We start from the raw sequence: 20,107 nt of genomic DNA, 5'->3' as shown, positions 1-20,107 counted from the left end.
CCAATTGCTTTTTAAATTCTACATTTCTGCTTGGGCTGGCTTTTTCTTATCTGTGTACATGTGCGTACAAATACATAACCGGTACAGCCAACACTCTCAAAGTCAGAACACCATTTGGAAAAAGGGCCTTTAATTATCCTTCACCTTTTAAATGGAATAATCTAAAGAAGGACCTGAAATTGTTAGGCCTGGTTACTATGGGAAGACTGTAGTTCTCCTGGTCAATGTGATTGCTCTTATCATATATGCTCTAGACCAGTGTTTCCCAACCCTCTTGGAGCCACGGCACATTGTTCACATTAGAAAAATCACATGGCACACCACCAAACAAAAATGTCACAAAAAACATATTGATAAGTTTTCTCCGTGCACCAGGTACAGCGGAATTGGTTCGGTTTGTTCCCAGTATACCTTTTTTTATGACCACTTTTTTATGACTCAGATAAACTGCTAGGGTGTTCATCTGAGTCAGAATTGTCTCCAGGACCCAGGTCAGATTGACTACTTTTTCTTGTCAAATATTTATCTATTACTATTACGCGCTCCGTCATCTCGCAGCATGACTATTATGTAATTTCTTCTTCGTCTTCTTCTGTTTTACTAGCAGTTGGTAACCCATTTCACTAGCCGGGCAGATCCCCATGTATTAATCAGAAATGAAGAAATGAAAGAATTGAAAAAAGAGGAAGAAGGGAGGGCGGGGCACAAAAATGAGAATGAACAGCTTGTAGAACTGGGTCTTCCATTAAACTTAAGGAAGTAGTTCTGTTGTAGTAATTAACCAAATCAGTTTTCTTAAAAAATACACAAAACAAAAAAATTATTCTCCTGAAATCTTGCTGGATATTATCTTGCAAGTATAACCATACACAACTAAAAACTAAATAATCCTTTAAGCTTAAATACTCAATTTCAGACATCACTTCACCTGAAAACAGCGCTACCTGGCTATTTTCTCTGGTTATACATGCAAGTGAGTAAGTAATACGTATTTGTGGCTGAAATAAGTGTTATGTAAGGTAACGCAATGATCCTGCCAAACCATTTGTTTCCCATAAGTATTTAGACAATGACGTGTGTGTGTACAACTTTGCCTCTGTACACCACCGCAGTGGATTTTAAATGAAATATTCATGATGTGTCTAAAGTGCAGAGTTTCAGCTTTAATTCAAGCTGTTTAGCAGATGTGTCACATTTAGTTTTGAATTTTACACTGAAGATCTTGATTGTCTAATTAAATCCACTGTGGTGTACAGAGGCTAAATTACAAAAATATCTCGCTGTCCAAAAACATGTGGATTAAACTGTAACTAGAGAAAAGGAAATAAGTTAGATCTGTATCCTCTTGATTGATTAACCAAATTAGCAAATAACAACTTCAGCATTAGCATTTCGTAGCATTACAGTCTGTGTAATAGTGCTGATGCTGTGGAGAAGAACAGTTTTTTCCCCACTTATTTACACTTTCTACTTCAGATATGCACTGTGTGTCCAAAGAAAAGTAGTTATATAATAAGATTATAGGTTGCTATTACTAGATTTGCCTTGCAGGGAGAGTTTTCACAAGAGTAAATATTTTATGTTTGCAGCTGCTGGTGAATACTATTAAAACGGTTAAAGACGATCCTTTGCGGCCTGATCCTCGTCTCTGCACGGCTCAACACATTGCTTCATAAACATCTGACATGCAAAGACTAAGAGAAAAGTAAATCGTGACCTTAAACTTTTGCACATCACCACACAACTTTAACGATGGTTGCTGCTTGCATTGTAACCAACCAACATTCATTAGTGGAACCACTTTATTGCAGTGTATCATTGCTGTTTTACATGACACTTAAATGAATTATTCAAATGAGCACTTGTGTTATATAGTAGTATTTCTGGAATTTATATTGCTCATTAAACAGCTCTGAATATGTAAACCCGCAGAAACTCGCAAAAACAAATGAAACAGGGCCAGATGCAGATCGAGCAGAAAAAGTCTGATTTCATTTAGGCAGCATTTATTATTTTGTGTGTGTGCACGCGTGTGTGTCAGGGGAAAGCAATCATACTGTGCTTATATGCATAACTTAACATAATTCTAAAACCCAATCTCATTCCACTTCAGTCTATACAGAGCCAGCACCCAAGAAACAAGTGGCAGCCAAAGATCTTTTTCTATCCCTTAAGTTGCAACAGGGCAGCAAAGATTAATTAGCAGCACAGATATACAATAGAGCACAGGAGTCACACGCACAGCCGCTCATTGTGCAAACATACATTGGTTGTTTCACATAGAAGCATCTCATATTTCCATGAATCTGGGAGCGTAAAAGGCTATCAGCTGGTGAAGAGCAAGAGGATAGCTTAATTACTTTCGCAGCATTATACTAGGTGAGCAAAATTTTTCTTGCTGGAAGATTTCACGCCAACCTCAAGTGTGAACTTTTACCCAATACGTATCAGCATTTGTGGTTGGTATTGAAACTGTTTGCCCTTTGTCACCGTAACATTTCCAGTTTAGTCCCTGAGAGGCCAATTAAATGATTGTTAGAACTGTGCGACTGAGGGTATATTCAGGGAGCATTCTGCAGTGGAAACTAAACTGTAACATAGAAATATAAATATGTGGAGCTTTAGCCAGTAAATATTTTCCCATCACACTTGTGAAATCAGGGTTCAGGTTAGGTGAGGCACTATACGTCTGCCTTCGTTCATTAAATGCAGATCAAATCGGTTACACAGTGACCAAGCCATACTGTAAACAGAAAATGTCCAGGCAGATCTCTCTAGAGATCATCAGAAGTGAATTCTGAGAGGAAAAGTTTCCTGCCTATGACGAAGACACAGAGATGATGGACATGATATCTAACAGGGGAACTAATAATAAATGCACCAAAAGGAGGAAGCTTGGAAGCTTCCTATCCTTAAACCTGGAGCAAGTGCAGGCATAAGAAAAGGTCAGTTGCCAAGGAAACCACAGAACACACAACTCTAGCTTGGCATCATATATACGTCTATATACATATAAACATATATATACATATCGAAATGCAAGCCAGTGCTATACTGTACCTGTCCAGTGCTGAGCTCAGCTCATCCAGCCTGTGGGTGTCAGTTGTGTTGCCCAGTTTTGACAGAACATCCATCCTCTTCATTATTACTTCCAGCATGTCACAGATTTTTCTCAGCACCCCACGAGACTCTTGGCCACCAAGTACTAAAACAAAAACAAAACAAAAAATAGAGACAGATAAATACCATGTGACTAATAACACCTCAAAAAATGAGAAGATGAGGATATCAAAAGCAAGAGGATAAGGCACAAGAATTTATTGAAATAACACAGAAGTCATTCAAGTGACTGCTGTCTCCTTTAGAGGTCACTACAGCAGACCCTCTGCCTCCATCTCAACACATCTCTAGCATCCTCCTCTGGTCAACCCAGCCCTCTGCATGTCCTCCTTCAATACATCTATGAACCTTGTTTGTCGTCTTGTTTTTCCTCCTGCCTTGCAGCTCCATGTTCAGCATCCTTTCTCCAGTTTACCCACTATCCCTCCTGTACACATACCCAAACCAGGTCACCCTTGTCTCTCTAACTTTGTGTCCTTTAGCTCAACCTGAGCTGTCCCTCGGATGAACTCATTGCTAATTGTGTCCGGTCACTCTCAATGAAAATGTTAACATCTTGAACTCGCCTAGATCCACAAATTACCCCTGAAACTCCAACCTGCCTGCACAATGCTTCACCTCTCTTGTGCACCATCCTTTGCTTTGGATGTATGACCACATGTAGATAAACTCATCCACCTTCACTACATCTGCTCCTGGCATCTTCACTGTTACACCTGTCTCCCTCTCATTTACACAAATGTATTCTGTCTTGCTTCTACTGACTTTTCTCTCCAGAGCATACCTCCACCTCTTCAGCCTCTTTTGCTCCCTATTGATGGATTCTCAAAGAGCCTGTCTTACTATATTACTTATTATATTACTTTAATTCATTACCCAGTTTACTCTGGTTTACCTTTAACATCATCTCAGTCAATTTTCTATTTAAGCTCATCCCTCATAACTAAAGCCAGCTGCTCACTGGGAACCAGCACACCCAGCAAAACAAAGGAATGGTCAAATTAGACTCTCAGTGTTGGACTTGTTTTGGCGCTTAGTTCAGATTATTAATGACCTGACTGGTGGTAACCCAGAAGGGTGCTGTTTGCAAATACCCAGTCAATTAACAGGCTTGCAGAAACAGACAACCAGGTCAACCCTCTGCTGTTTGCTTCAGTCACACTAAGCTCAACGCCAAGTATTCATTTTAAAATGTAAATGCACGAAGTACCAAGAAAACACAATTAGCTCGGCGTGCCTCAGGCGGTAGGTCTTAAGTCGCTTTTGATGAGAAAAAAATTGAAGAACCGAGAAAAAGAGTGCCACTCTTGGGACTTTGGAGTGAATTTGTAGCCTGAATTCCTGAAAAAAGAAAATATCAGAAACCAACAATAGCCTCATATTGTTCTCAGAGAGTGAAAATAAAACCTCACCTTTGAGCGTTCCCTCATCAATTGCATTATGCTCTGGAAACTGCAATGTGTGCAGGCTGCACTTCCCTTGTCAGGGTTCATTTATCACGGGGCAGGGAAAAGTCACCTTTCACATAAAATAAATAAATAAATAAACTGCATTACATCTCCAGTAAATAAAATAAGGAGAGGGGAGAAAAACTCAACTTCTCCTGCTGTTTGTGGGAGTATGTGTGCCCCCCCCCCCCCCCCCCCAACCCCACCCCCACCCACCCACCCAAAAAAAGGAGTGCCTCTCAAAAAGGTTCACAGAAATGTTGCACTGATATACTTTCCTTCATTGCCTGTGCATATTTTGTTCTTTGGCTGAGGCTTTTCTATTATCCTCAGTCAAACTGGCCTAAAGACGTCTCCTTTTGAATAATTCAGTAGTTAGACAACCATTTTGTTTTATTCTACAGGCAGAAAGAAAGAGAATAAATGAATTCCCTTTAAGATTTGGAGCATTATAGCAGCAGTTTAATACTACACTTTTATAAAACACTGAACCAGGATTTTAGTGGGTTTTTTTCTTAAAAGAAGATTAGAAAGAAGAAAGCTAGTGTATTACCATGTTGTCTAAACTGTAGCATGTAAGGCCACATAAATAAACGCCAAAGTCTATTTGAAAATTGCAACCACTACTTAAAACCATATATTAAAAAAACAAAAAAACAAAAAGGAAAGTCTGTTTCTTAATAAGGAGGATTCAGACTCTTTGCTAGGTTCAGATGATCCCCTATCAGTTGCCGTCTACTCGCTGCAGTAAATCTAAACAAAGCCCCTGGGCTAAAGTGTGGGAAGAATTCACATTTTTCCACAGTAATGATCCAGCTCTCACACATTGTGCAAGTAAATCACTATTACTGAGACTGCACCCCACCCACCACCCCCACCTTTCCTACACAGTGCATTTTTAGCACTAAACCTTATATATGTTTGCAATCAACTGCTCATCAGACAGCGTTTTACTCCCGTTTTCTGTCGTCTCTTGGGAAACATTAGCTAATGTGTTATTTCCCATGCAGATCTGAGTGCACCGACAGCGGTGCAACAGGAGTTGATAGTGTATCTACGTGCTAATGTAGAGCCTCCTCTGTGTCATTTCTCATCAGCTGGTTAATAAAAAGCACATTTAACAACAGCTAATCTCCTTTAAAGGCTCTATTTCAGAAGTGCCACAGCACAATCAATATTATGAACAAATTCCAGTTAGATCACCATCTTTACTGTATCTTGCTGTGTCCAAAGCACTTGCTGACCAGCTATAAACAATTGCCTTCCAATACACCCACAGGCTCCGTGTAGAAGTTCAATACCACAGTTTTTACCCAGCCTGTCCGCCCGATATACAGCATCTTTTTATCTTTGTAGCTGTGGCCCTCGGTGTTTTCCCCATTCTTTCCCCATCACTTGATCCACAATCGTACACAGTTTTCTCATCAGCACCACGAAATGTGTTAGGCCGCGTCTGTGCCCTCTGGCCATAGTTCCTCGGCAAATTGTTTATGTGCCATCCAAGCCTCAGTGTTTGAGTCTACAATAGCAAACTTTGCTTTTACCCTGCATGTTCAGCCTTCAAGTCAGTGGCATTTAAAGCTCGTCCTCTGGGCTTTTTCAGAAGCATTTCTGCTGGGCCAAGAAAATGTTGGTATGTTTGGAAAATGGCTGTGAGTGTGTGAAGCCTAAGTCGTTTACAGAGAGTTGCCACTGCCTTTACTGATTTTAATACCACCTCAATGTTGAATTCATAAAAATCATACAAATCATGTGTGTTCATTTTAGTTGCAGACATAAAAACAAAGCAAAACAAAACAAAACAAACAAAAGAAAAAACACAAAGAGCCCTGCACTCTTTGGCATAATAGCATAAAAAATAAGTAGGACATGTCATGCTCATGTACAGCCCACATCATGCTTTCTGTCTGATTGCTGTTGCCTTCTGCAACCCTCTGGGCAACTTTAACAGAGTCCCAGTCTTCACATTTTTTCCCCCGTATTTGACATGGCTGCAAAAACTGCTCTTTTAAGAGAAATACTGACATAATAAATTAATTAAAGAACACTGCTTTAATGAGCTCGATAAGTAAGGACAATAAAGCACAAAGAGACACGTAGCAAGTGGCCCCCACGTGTGCATGGAGAAAAACTATCAGCAGGTTTCCGTGGGGATGACACGGGCACTTCATATAATTCTATGTAAATTAATATTTGAGACAGAGCCTATCCCAGCTGTCACTGGGCGACGGGTTACCAATCCATCACAGGAGAAATACCACAATTTATGCTCACATTCACACCTAGAGCCAGTTTAAAATCACCAGTTAACCTAACATTCATGTCTTTGAAATGTGGGAAGAAGCCGGAATACCCAGGGAGAATCCACGCAGGCACAGAAAGAACATGCAAAACTCCCACAAAGACTTATTGAAAGGTTAATATAATGGCCCATACATGTGGTTACCCTGCTAGGAGTAATTGCAGTGTAGAGTAAAATGCTTTAAAAATCATTTATTGATGGTGATTTATTTATTATTTATGCATGTTGTCATATTATATACATATACTACTTCAGCCGTGTGCACCGTTTTGAAAGAAAGAGCAGTGTGCAGATGCTACTTAAAGGGAAAGATGGTATTTTAACTTTAGCCTACTGATAGATAAAGCTAGAAGGACTCTGCAATGCGCCTGCTTCCTCTGAATTATATAAATGTTCTGGAGTCTATACCACACAATAAAAATAGCTGTGAAATGACTATTGTTGTAATTAGGCGCTACATACAAGAAAAAGCTGAAAAGACTTTGTATTTTATTACTTAATTTCCAAAAATATGCATTCAATATAAAGAAACAAACTGCAATGATGGAAAACACCTCAGGGAAAAGGTCAAGCCTTGTTTGTTTGCAAGAGCAAGTCTGCTTAAATCAGCAACAAATTTGTAAGTGGGAACAAAAGAGTGCAGAGGCAGACCAGGAAAGGCCAGCAGCAGGTTAGACTGCATGACTGTGAGCAGAAACAGCAGCTTGGATCCCATCTTTAGTGTGAAGACATGGATATCATGATACCATCATTAGATTGATAAATACATTCACTTTGGTTTTAGCTCATCAAAAACATTACAAAAGTCTTAAGCCACCCCCATTTCTTTACATTTTACCTCCAGACTTTGTCCTTTAAAAAAAAAATGTTCTCGAGTAATAGTTCTTCTCTGAAGGTCTTTCAAGGTTTTTCTTTGCAAATTACTGCTTTTTTGCTCACTTGCCTTATATATTGTATTTCTATGCATTTTACATTTTTCAGTAATTCATTGCATTTCTCATTTTCCTAGCAAAATGTAAATAAATGAGGAGTGTCTCAAGACTTTTGCAGAATACTGTATTTCTAACAAGTCCAGATGAACTTGATCATTCTTGCATTTGAAACAGATTCAGGACGTTCTACCACACAAGGTTCTGCAGACATGGTTAACCCTGTTAAAGGATGTATTTTAACTTTTTTTCAACCTAAGCCCAACCAAACTTTTCAGTTGGGTTGGGCTTAGGTAACCTCTAACCATCAGTCCTAGAGGTTAAGCTGCTGTAATCTTGTCATTGATGATCAAGGCTGGGTTGGTAAAACTAGGTAATAAAGTGATGGGTAGTTTACTATTAACATATGCAACATGACAAATAAATGAGAATAAATAAGAAGAATTTCCTTTTCTCTGAAAAAAATATAGTGGGTTTAGGAATCATGTTTTAGGTCATACCACCCACCTGTACACTGTAGATCAATGAGAATCATTGATACAGCTTGAAATATTAAAAAGAGAATAAATCTGTGCGGGTACAGAGGAAGAGCAGTACAGCAGAAATGCTCAAAGAGTACCAGAGCTAAAGCTGAAGCTGCAAAACATGCACACAAAGATAGAGTTGAAGATTTGTCATTAAAAAAAAGTTTAAATTGTGTCAAAACAGTAATAGACCAGCATTATACTATTGCATTGTTGGATGATTAATATAGAAGCATAAAAGGGACATCGGCAGCACTCTGAGGTCCCTTTAGTTGGAGTGATTTTAACTGCTTGTGTACTGACATACAGTTAGACCAGTGAGTATTTGTACAATGATATTTGTTGTAGTTTTGGTTTTTTACAGATTGGATTTTTCAATCAATGTGACTAAAGTGCAAAGTTTCAGCTTTAATTTAAGTACTGTATTAACAGGTTCAGAATTACAGCCATTTATACACAGTCCCCCATTTTCAGAGGATTTATTGGACAAACCTAGATCATTTTACATAATAGGACTGTTTAAAATACTTGACAGCCTAAAATCTAACAAAGAACCCTTGCACATAAAGTGCTGCGTTTCCTCCCTTGAGATGCTCTACTAGACCTTTACTGCAACCACCTTCAGCTGCTGCTTGTTTGTGAGTCTCTCTGCCTTCAGTTTTGCATTTAATGACTAAGAAGCATGCTCTATAGCCTGAGATCAGCTGACTGACTTGACCATTGAAGAATATCTCATTATTTACCTTGAGAAACTCCTGGGTTGCTTTTGCAGTATGCTTTGGCTCATTATCTAATTGCACTGTGAAGTGCTGTTCAGTCAGTTTTGCAGCATTTGGCTGAATCTGAGCAGAGAGTGTAGCTCTGCAGACTTCACAGTTCATCCTGCTACTTCTATCAGCAGTCACATCATCAATAAACACTAGTGACTCATTTCTGCTGGCAGCCATACTTGCCCGTGCTGTACCATTACCTCCATCATGACTGACAGATGATTTTGCATGCTTTGGATCATGACTTGTTCCTTCTCCATACTTTTCCTTCCCCGTCATTCTGGTTCAAAGACGGGTTTTTCGCCTCTCGCTTTAACTTTGCTGTCTCTTTTAAATGTTTTGTGGCAAAGTCTGATCTGCCCTTCCTCTTCTTGAGTGTAACCAGTGTTTTGCACCTTGTTATATCCCCTCTGTATTTACATTCATGAAGGTGTCTCTCAGTTCTAGACTTTGACACCTTCCTTCCTTCCTGAGAGTGTTAATGACTTGTTTAGATGTTGTGAAGTTGTTTTTCTTAACAATGGAAATAATTCTGTCATCATGCACTTTAGCTGTCTTCTGTTGTCTTCACGGCCTTCTGGTGTTGCTAAGCTCGTCAGTGCATTCATTCTTTTTTAATAATTAACCAGATTGCTGATTTGGCTACTCCTATCTTTTCCCCATCTCCCTGATTGGATTAATTTGGGTTTCAGCCTAATGACCTCCCTTGCTTCCACTGACACACCGAGTGCCAGTGAACAGCTACCAAGTGTAAGTTCAACACTTGGAATCACTTCCAAATCTTTTATGTGTTTGATTCGAATGGAATAATGCTAGAGCAGGAGCACCACCGTTCAACTGCTTTTTTGAAGCTTTCAAAATATATAAATACATAATTTCTATAAGTCAGATTTAAGAATAAAGCCCAACTGATGTTGGATTTTTGTCAGGTTAAAATAAAGGATTTAAAGATTTTGTTATCTATATACAGTATATGCTAAAAATCAAACAAATCCAAACTATCAACCAAACTATTAATTGCAGCAGTGTTTAAAGTCTGACTTTTACTCAATAATTTATTCTTTTTCCCCATTAGCACCACAGAAAGCTAAATAAATAAATCCAATCTTCCCTGCTATCCACTCTGGCTGGCAAGGTTTCTCCGTGAGGGAGCTTAGAGCTGAACCTCTCCACCTCACCTGTCACCAGGATAAAAATCATACATTCCCTCCTGCTCTGAACTCAGACATGCTCAGCTAACCCTCCCCCCGTCCTCACTCTGCAGATTCAAATATTCATTACAGAAAAGGCTGATTGAGATTGAGTTGCTCTCTGCTTTCTGGCACATGTGAGGGAGCTGCCAGATCCAGAAGCTATTAGAGCAGAAAACCTTTGTCACTTATCCTGCGTGCAGCTCCAACCTCTTATTATGCCCGACAGCCTGGAAAAATGGAAACAACCTGCACTATTTTTTAAAAACACGACTCCCTCTAACTTCAATTAAAACCTTAATCTTCTATCCACAGTGTGCAGATAAACCAACTCATTTAGTCATACGCATGATGATTTTTGGATTACACCGCACAGTGCGAAATACAGAATTTCCACCTTTATCAATTTGCAAATGTGAAAATATATTTTAATTGGATGTTTGATTTTTATGATTTTTATTCAGAGCAGCAGCACAGAGGTTGCTAATTTACAGCTTGTAGATATTTACAGTTTTTTGTTCCTTTCACTTCAGCACATTTTGAAAAAGAAGTGGAGACTTCTCAGCGGTTTATATTAATATTGAAAGAACTATGTGTGAGATATAGCCCTTTTAACACAATATATCTAAAGGTTATTGGTGGCAGTAAAGAGTTTTATTATTTTGTGGAAAATCCTGTATATTCAATGAAGTCTGGGAGCTCTTTGTATCTCCCCCTATAATCTCTGAGACCTTCAGCAGAGCAAGCTCCAGCTTTGCTTGCTGTGAAGTCTCACTGCCCAAATCTCCAGCAGATAAGGTGACTGGCTCGGTCAGACATCCTGAAAAGCTCTTTGGATGCATAGGCTGTTGGTTTAGGATTGCTGTTGTCCCACTGAGTGATAAAATTCGCTCCTTCAAGTCTGTCAGTTTTCTGAAGATAAGCTTAAAGAATCCTCCTATACATAGATCTGCATTGATCCTGAAGCTTGTGTCATCAGTGTGCCAGTGCCATTGGCAGCCATTTAAGATCCATGCTAGATCCTATCCACGTTCGGCAGATGGGATGGGATCTGTTGGCTCTTTTGGGTCATGGCCACCCCCCAGTGCTTTCCTCTTTTTGTTTTTGTTTTGTTTCTTCAGACTTTGATTTTCTATAAGTGAAGTCACTGGGGTTTGAGCTTGCACTGTGGTAACCGCCTTTTTCCATCTCTTCTATATTAGTTTCCCTTACACATGACCAAATGTTTATGCATTGTACTGAAAGGCATCTGAACCTGAATCTAAATAGCAACTTTCACTCAAACTCACTATTTTGTGCATGAACTGACATTCTAGTAACAACCTGCTGCCTATGAACCATTTGGTAAGCATGTCTCCAGATATGTTTGGACTTCCCAGGAAAGAGGTTCATCCCACAAGCGGCTCTTTGAATAATTTTTCTAATTCTACTCCAATTAAAGCTGGTCCTTAAAAACTCTAATGCAGTCTTCAGTATATTATTTTAAATTGAATGTGCTTAGGCAAAGACCTTGGAAAAAAATGTGTTTATGTCTGTGGGGAGAAAAATTACGGATTATTATAAGAAAGCTGCATGGTGGTGAATTGTTTTGCACTCGTGCCTCAGGGCCTGAAGGATCGCAGTTAAAACCTTTCTGGATTCATGTTGGAGTCTGTGGGAGTCTTCTAGTTTCCTCACAGTCCAAATTCTTGAACATTAAATTAACTGGTAACCTGTATAGTGTGTACAACACCTCTTCGCTTTCACTCCACCCTGTTTTTTAAACCCTGTTCCCAGACAAGGGAACACACTGAGCTTCTCTAATAGCTCCCAGGTTGGACAATAAGCAGCCAGGCTGTGTTCAGTTGCTGCAGGGAAATTAGAAGACCCGTGGTAAGGTCATATCGTTCAAAAATGGTTCAGTTGAGTAGGGATATCCACTCGTGATACAAATATCAATACACTGGAGGACATGTGACAAATGTTTCCCATCACTACATCATGACTCCAAGATTGGTCCTTATCAAATAAATTAGGGTAATTAAGATAATTAATCTGACTGCCTCAAAGTGAATAATTACAACAACAAAAACATGACCAACCAGCAAATAAATTCTGTATCTTAGGGCAATTTTTTTTCTTCACTTGCAGTTTTTCTACAGTTATGTGTTGCGGATCATTCTGCAGTCACTGCAATGCATCAGGTTGTTCTGATACTACCTTTAATTTTGGAAAATGTATTGTGATAGCATCATGTGATTACCTTCTCAAAATGGTTAAAAATATACCAACTGGAGCTGGTGTGTGCAACTGCTTTTGTCAAGGGGTCACATGAGAAACTGGGACTGTTGTGGAGGTCTGCACCAGCTCACAACTGGGACTGTTGCGGAAGGTAACAGTTTTGGTTTCTCATATGACGCTAGTGAGCTGGGACCTTAAGAACTGGGACTTTGCTACTTCAGGAGTGGATGACTAATTTTCCCAAGTGGCCACATGAAAAACTGGGATTTTTGGGTCAGGATGGTGCAGAACTCCACAACAGTCCCAGTGCCCTTGAGAAAATTAATCACCCACCCCTGGACTAGATGGACCTACTATTAAAAACAAAATCAATTACACTTGAATTTCCCAAATTCACTTTCTGAAACGTACATTTCTAAAGCTCAGTTTACTAAGAAACATACTGTGTGCCTGCACAGCGTCTCCACTTATTTTCCAAGATGGGAGTGTAGTACTTTTATCCTCTTTCATGCTTTCACTGCCTACTATTCTGCATAAACATATTTCCTGTTTTTGCACACACACAAAAATACATGGAAGCAAAGGGATACAACAAGAATAGAAAGTGAACTTCCTGACCCAGTTTGCAGCTCACGTAAGTGACAATACTTGATCAGTATCCTCTCCACCCAAAAAAAGCCATTGAAATCAACCAGCCTACCATAATAATTTCATCTAGCATAGGACTCAGTATGGTGTAAGAGCATATTGCTTGTGTGAAATCCATTGCTTCTTTTTTTCTCTATTTTGACTTTACAAGCACAGATATATTCTGTGGCCACACTCCAATGGAAGCAATTATTTTACTGCTACTAATTTGCAGAAAGTTGTAATCAAAAGTGTTGTACTTATTTTTCCCTAGGTCACAATTAATTATCTAACATGTACACACAAAATTCAACAGTCCAGTCAACTTAACCACTTAAAACTAATAAATAACAGTTTTCTTTATAGTTCACAGCAAAAACATTGCATGAGTATTATCTCTGCCTAAATCTGTCTATTGTAATACCAAAAAACAAGGAAGGGGGGAAAAATAGCATGCAATAAATCAGCCACAATACACCCTGATGACAATTCTTTAAATAAAAGATGCTCAGCACCAGAAAGCTGTAAATAACAATCTGAGAAAGCATGTTAGCGGTTGAATCTAGCCACAAACTGTCACAAACAGCAATCAGTGTCTGCATTGTCATATCCGCCTCACAATCCAAGCCAAAAAATAAAAATCTGCTTTTTTTCTCTTCACCAGGCGAAAGTGTGAACGATGAGCAGTCATCTTTTATCCACACCTCTTCTTTGTCAGGCACAGATCCAGGCAGTCACCTGCACAATCATTTCCCATTTATTCTCAACTGCTGGTGAAGTTCCAGCAGTAGAAAACTTGGGTTTATTTTATTCATAGTACCAACACACACACACACACACACACACACACACACACACACACGGTGGAGGGACAGTGCTTCGATTTCAAGCACATTATCAAACTTTTTATTCAAAAATACAAAAAACAAACTCGCATTTGCAGCTTTGCTAGACGTGCAGATGCCACACCCTTGCTTTGCTATGATCGATGTCAGAAAAGGCTCATTTTCATCCATCACGTAGTGAAGATCGCTGATCCATGAAATAAAAAAGTTCCATCAGTGTCTGTGAAAGTATGGCAGTAAACAAGGTGCCGAACAACACTCCCCGCACACCTGCTGCCCTGCTGTAACTCAGCACTTTATGAGGCTAAAGCAGCTTGTAAGCAGCTGATTGTTATTCATTATTATCTTATTTCCTTTTGTATGACTTCATTATTCTTTTAGGAGCAATTTCTGCAAAACTGTTTAATATTCACTCATTAATTAATATTCATTAAATTCAAATTCACAGGGTGCAGGAAAAGCAGTTAAAAAAACCAACTCAGGTAATGGAGCTTGCATGTAAGAATGAAGAGCACATTAACATCCGAACCATTTCGTCTTGCTCTGAACTGGGTAAAAACCTGAAACCGCGCTAGGCCCATTTCTCTCTTTATGGCTAAACTGCATCAAGACCCCCGTGGCAAAAGGACACACTGTGAAGGTGGTCTTCAAAGAGCTTATTAGAAAGCTACGGTACACCTCTGGAGCCTTTAAGATATCTAGGATCAAACGCCTCCGCCTTTCATGCACCCCACTCTGGAAGAAATGGTCTCCCTCTGACCACCCCCTTCCCCCCCTTACTTTTTCCACATCATTAGTTTCCCCTATTTTCAAAGGGAAGTAATGAAGGAAGTGCATGCACTTTAAATCTGGATAGAGCTTTGCATCCCAGTGCAATTCTCCGTCTCTGGCAGAGCCAAAAAAACAACAAAAAAAAAGAGCCAAGAGAATGATAGAAATGTAGAGGCAGGAGAGAGAAACAGAAGGTAGCAACCCAGTAATTACATATTTTTTTCCACACCTTTTGCTCTTCAGGCAGTTATTGTCATTCACAAGATGAGCAGTAAACAGAGCTGCGGTTCCTGTCAGCACAGCCTGGCCATTTTCATCGATACAAAAGTACTGTGGGCGTTAAGGTGCTTCTATGCTTTTTACGAAATGATCACAAAGAAATTGAAAAGAGCTACAATGTGGGGTCAGATGCATCCAGCCTTTGCTCTTGCAGCTCTCCAGAGCATCCAGTGCAAAGGCTCGATGGGTGCGATAGCTACAGTAATCGCCTTCGAGGTGCCGCTCCACTGAGTAACTCATCCCAACTTAATTTATTATGCTAACTCCTGGTCCACTAATCCTCACTCCCAAGCAGGCACATGTGCATAAACACACAAATGCACATGGAGAATGATCCTTTACATGGTTGGGCTCTCCCTGGTTAGCAGCATTTAATGAGCCGGAGGCCTCATGGCTTCCCTTGACTGCAGCCTGTGAGCGATTAATTAATCAGACAGCTCTCCTGTCTTACACTCCCTCCTCTCTGGCTTCCTCACCTTGAACCATTTCTCTGTATACCCTTTCATAAACGGGTGCTATCCCTGAAATTATCACCCACGATCACACCTGACGCAACATTCCCATCTACACTACAGAATTACACAGATTTTTTTTCCTGGTCTAAGAATTATTAGTTTTAATAACCAAGACGTTTCTAGTACTAATTCAGTCAGCTGGATAAGTCAGCAACATCTTTACAGCTTGCACACACAAAAACCACAGAACGGTGTGCCCTTTACTCACTGACCCAGAGCCAAACTGCATTCTTCAGCAGAGATTAAATTCATGCCGTTGTCTACTTTACATAAGAATGAATTGGCATCAGTGTAGTGTGTTGCTAACACAAACTGGTAACAACTGGTGTCCTTGGATGGGTGGCAGTGGATAGGGAGTATTGCTTCTTCTAATGCCAGCTGGTCTCTGTCACAGAGGATGACACACAGTGTCAACATTGTGCCAAGCGGTGATAAAAAGGTGAGAGACACAAAGTCCAAAAAGCTAACAATGACTCTCCCAAATGGCTTGTGCTGTAGTGGTTTGTATGCAGAGGCACATAGCACAAACACAGAGGACGTGCCCTGAAAGATAACCGGTTTCTCTGAGGGATGGCTGCGCATAGTTCGGATTTCTTTCTGGAGTGGATTTCATTTGAGGGATCTCTGTGACGGTAAAGCCTTTGTTGGTATTTTAAAATTACCTTGTGATAACTGTAGCTGTCACCCTGAAACACGCAGCTTCCAGCCCTCCAATGATCAAACTATCTTTGAAATCACCAGTAAATATGATTATAGCCTCAGTCATTTTCTACTTCACTTTTAAATGCTGTTCTTATTCTTGCTTGGCTGAGCTTGCGGGATCTGGCCGACTTGTAGATTACTTCCTCTGCACGACACACCGTGTGGCCCTGCACTATTTGCCCACACGCGGGGTAAAATAACCAGCATAAAGATGGCCAAAACCATGAGTCAATTTTCAGCTGCGACTACAACTAAAATCGAGTCCCTCTGGGTCAGAAGAAGGTCATGACGTGAAAGCAGACGAGGAAAAAAAAAAAAAAAGATGGCGGTGTAGATGAGAGGAGCCTCTCCAGGCGACGGTACCCCCTAACGCACTCCTGATGAGCAAAGTGAGCAGGTCTGTCAGTTCACTGGCAGTAATCAAGGAAGCCCCATGAAGCTCTCAGCATGTTTCCAGCCTGTTCATTACAAGTGCAGGGCACAGCCACTGAAGTCACAGGCTGCCGAGCGGCACTGATGTATAACCGCAGGCTTACCTTCAGCTCGCATGGTGAAGGGGGAATCTCCGGGTCGCTTGGCCGAGAACTGGCCCCCAAGAGAAGTCATTAGAAAGCACAGGCTGAAGAAGCCGATCCCCACCACAAAGATCCTGCAGGAGAGGGAGACAGACAAAAGGGCAATTTGTGACATAAGACCAAAAGCCAAGGATAGAGCTCAGGAGACAGAAAGAAGCAGAAGACAAAGGACAGGTGGAGTAATGTCACAGAGGAAGTGCAACAGAGTTCAGTTCAAACTTAGGACACTGAATACTTCATGACATTTTGGACCTATTTTTCAAAATTCATTCTGTCTCAGTCAAGCCAATTTTTTTTTTATTGGGGGGGGGGGGGGGGGGGGGCACTGTGTACTCTTGTGTCATTTCAAATGAACCATGACATGTATGGGTTTGCTGCATCACACTGCGCTCAGCGAGCAGAAATCTAAAACAAAAGCATTCTGTTACAGGCAAATGGCTGCATGTGGGAGAGAAGCACGACATTTCTAAAGCTTAAAAAACAAACGCTTTGGAGCGATTGACTTAAGACAGGCTCCTCTGAACGCTCCAGGAGCCGTGCTGAGAACTGCAGGTCAGATCGTCCTGCACTTCTATCATACACACCTTTTGTTTTGTTTTTTTAAGGCAAGGCTGAAAGCTGACTGCAGCCGCTCAACTACAGCCTCAGTGTGTGTGATAGAGCCGCATGTGAGATAATTGCGCGGGGTCAAGGTTGCTAATTACGCGGGGCTGTTTAGTTCACGAGCTTGCGTTCAGCCCGTGTTGTCAAACTCTGAAGTTTTAATGAGTTTCTGTCTGCTTGCTTTGCTTCCACTGCTTCCCCAAGCTGCTTGTGTGGAGAAGCTTTAGCTGAATAAGCAAATCTTAATTGTGGCACAGCGGCCGCTTCTTTACTCCAATTAATCGCAAAGCTCTGAACTTTTAAAACTTGCTCTACTGTGGGGAAAAAAAGCAAGAAACACTAATCGGTCACAGTCTGGGAAACACTAAACGATCAATTTGCAGTGGTTTTGCTATATTTCTCTTGAATCCCATTTATTTTTTACGACGTTGCGGCAAGAATAATAAAATAAAGTCATATTAAAAATCAAAAAGGAGAGGAAATGCACTCTCGCGTTACCGTTTCTAAAGTCAGCAGGCTAGTGCCGTGGAAAAGCCAAACTAATATGTTCTTACCTGAACGGTTTGAAAGTGAGAAGACATCTCCTCAGCATAATGGAAAGCTCGCTGCTGGCTGCGATCATTTTCCACACTCACAGAAAGCGTCGGCTCTGTTTAACATCGTGCGAGTGTGCGTGCCGAGCGGCGTCAAAGGCATAACTTTCAGCCGGGGTCCTGGACAACGACGGGAAGTGCGTCCAAGACAACGCAACTTCCCAGCCTTCCCGGTTCGCTGGGAACAAGTTCAGCGGAAATCCTGACGGTGAGTCGTGCAGACAGCGGGGTGGATGGTCCTTCTGAGGAGCGAACCGGGACCGATGTAAGCCGTGATTGTCTCTTTTAATAAGTTATGATCGTAGCTCCGGTGCTGGTTAATTGTCCTGGAAAATCCACGCGGCATTAAGCGCAATAACCCAGGACTGCTGAGTTCATTGAATTACTCTGAGTGGATGGAGCACTGACTCTGTTCCTATTACACGAGTGGCTCTTTAGCTGGGGATGCGTTACTGATAGCGCCATCTAATGATCCAGCCTGATATACAAAAGTTGACACTGTTCTTGGAAATGAATGGGCGGGTAAAGGTAAAAACATAATTTCTAAAAATGTGAATATTATAGTAATATATATTTTTTTCAAAATGTATTTCTTTATGCCAACGACACAATCACCACGCCCCGCCTCCCAAACTCTGCAATAATTAAAGTGAACCTAACTGATGCTTAAATTGCCCAACAAAAAGGAGAAAACACGTCACAGTCCTGTAATGTTTTTCTCAGTTGTGGATAAATCCGCATGGAGCGCCTCTACATGCGACACTTTGAAATCGATTGCCCTCAGAAGGGTCCTTTAAGTGAAGGAAAACTAGAAAACATGATGAAACGCTCTGGTGTACAGAAAATGTAATGCGGTTCTCTGAGTTGTTGGTGTAATAAGGGTGAGCTGGAGGTTTTGTATAGGCGCTCTTCTGTTAGGAGAAAAAAATACTCTAACACACTGAAGTGTATATTTAGGTGCTCTTTCAAAGCATAATGCCATGACGAGTGGCCTTTCGGGAAAGACAAGACGCGGTGTGCTGTAAGGGAATAAAAAACGGTGGAAGCGTCCTTTCAGAAAAGAACACGAGCTGCTGTGTTCTATAAAATACCTTTACGATGGCTATTATGAAGAAGAATAATGTGTCCTTCGTGCAGGCTGGCAACTTGGAAAGACCTTTGGAGTTGTTGTTGGTTTAGAGCAGATAGAGAAGTGTTCTTTACTCATAGACTGAATCCAAAGCTGCAGCAGCAGAGCAGAGGGAAAACTTCAGCCTGAGAATGCTGAGAACGTCCATGAAAGCTGGAAAATCTGCAACACAAATCATTTCAACTCGGAGTCAGTGTTCAGAAATACTCATACTACCCCAGCAGCAGGTTTCCGTTTGTGGGGACGTTTCAGCACCCAGGACAGCTCCACTTGCGAGGCAAACAGCAGATCAGCAGCGACACCCAGAGGGCGGAATATAGAATACAACAACAGGAGCGTCATCGTCCTCTTTTGAGCCTCGTTTTGACTTATAGGCCACAGGTCATTTTAAAATAAGATGCTGCAGACTAACAGGTTGACTTCATTCTAAACTAACTCAAAACACACATCACCGGGCAGTCCGTAGTGAGTAACTCTGAGTTTACATCAGGTAGTGGCTGGATTGGTACCCCTTTCAGATGAATAACAATAAGATTTTTTTAAAGTTGGAAATAACCAAGTAAACAAGTAAAAGCAAGGAAAACAGATATCAGCAGATACGGTTCTTCTTCTGATGCTTTATGATCTGGCACCATGAGGAATTCTAGTGAGCTTCTGGAAACAAACAAATAAAATCTGGCACCATTCTTTAGACACTTGAGCCATTTACTTTATTATTACTATACCATTTGGTTTATTACTTTATTTTATTATTATTTCTTTATCATTTATTTATTTATTGGGGGGGGGGGGGGGCTCCATCCTAATGAACGGCAGACAACAGCTTCCTCTGTTGCCATAGAAACTGCTTTTGCTTTGCTTTGTCTTGGCTATATCTGTTGCTGCTACGCTGGCTCTTGGCCCGCAGACCAGTTCGGCTGGCTCTGCTGACATTACAAGCCCAAGCTGAGATTTAAAATTCATCA

At 40.8% G+C, this 20,107-nt stretch overlaps 1 protein-coding gene across 1 annotated transcript in view; it reads right to left on the bottom strand.

Annotated features, from left to right (window-relative positions):
• The window catches only part of LOC134626052 (alpha-1,6-mannosylglycoprotein 6-beta-N-acetylglucosaminyltransferase B), a 72,215-nt gene extending 53,800 nt beyond the window's left edge, over positions 1–18,415 (bottom strand). Inside the window, exons 1-3 of the mRNA XM_063471538.1 lie at positions 17,975–18,415; positions 16,779–16,891; positions 3,061–3,205 (exon numbers count right to left, since the gene is read on the bottom strand). Of these exons, the coding sequence (XP_063327608.1) occupies positions 3,061–3,205; positions 16,779–16,891; positions 17,975–18,042 (326 nt within the window). The 5' untranslated portion in view covers positions 18,043–18,415. The remainder of the gene's footprint in view (positions 1–3,060; positions 3,206–16,778; positions 16,892–17,974) is intronic.
• Positions 18,416–20,107: the final 1,692 nt, after the last annotated feature.

This window comes from Pelmatolapia mariae, linkage group LG4, assembly GCF_036321145.2.
Source record: "Pelmatolapia mariae isolate MD_Pm_ZW linkage group LG4, Pm_UMD_F_2, whole genome shotgun sequence".
Classification (NCBI taxonomy): domain Eukaryota; kingdom Metazoa; phylum Chordata; class Actinopteri; order Cichliformes; family Cichlidae; genus Pelmatolapia; species Pelmatolapia mariae.
Note: the sequence above shows the minus strand (reverse complement) of the source record. Positions and strands in the feature narration are given on the sequence as shown.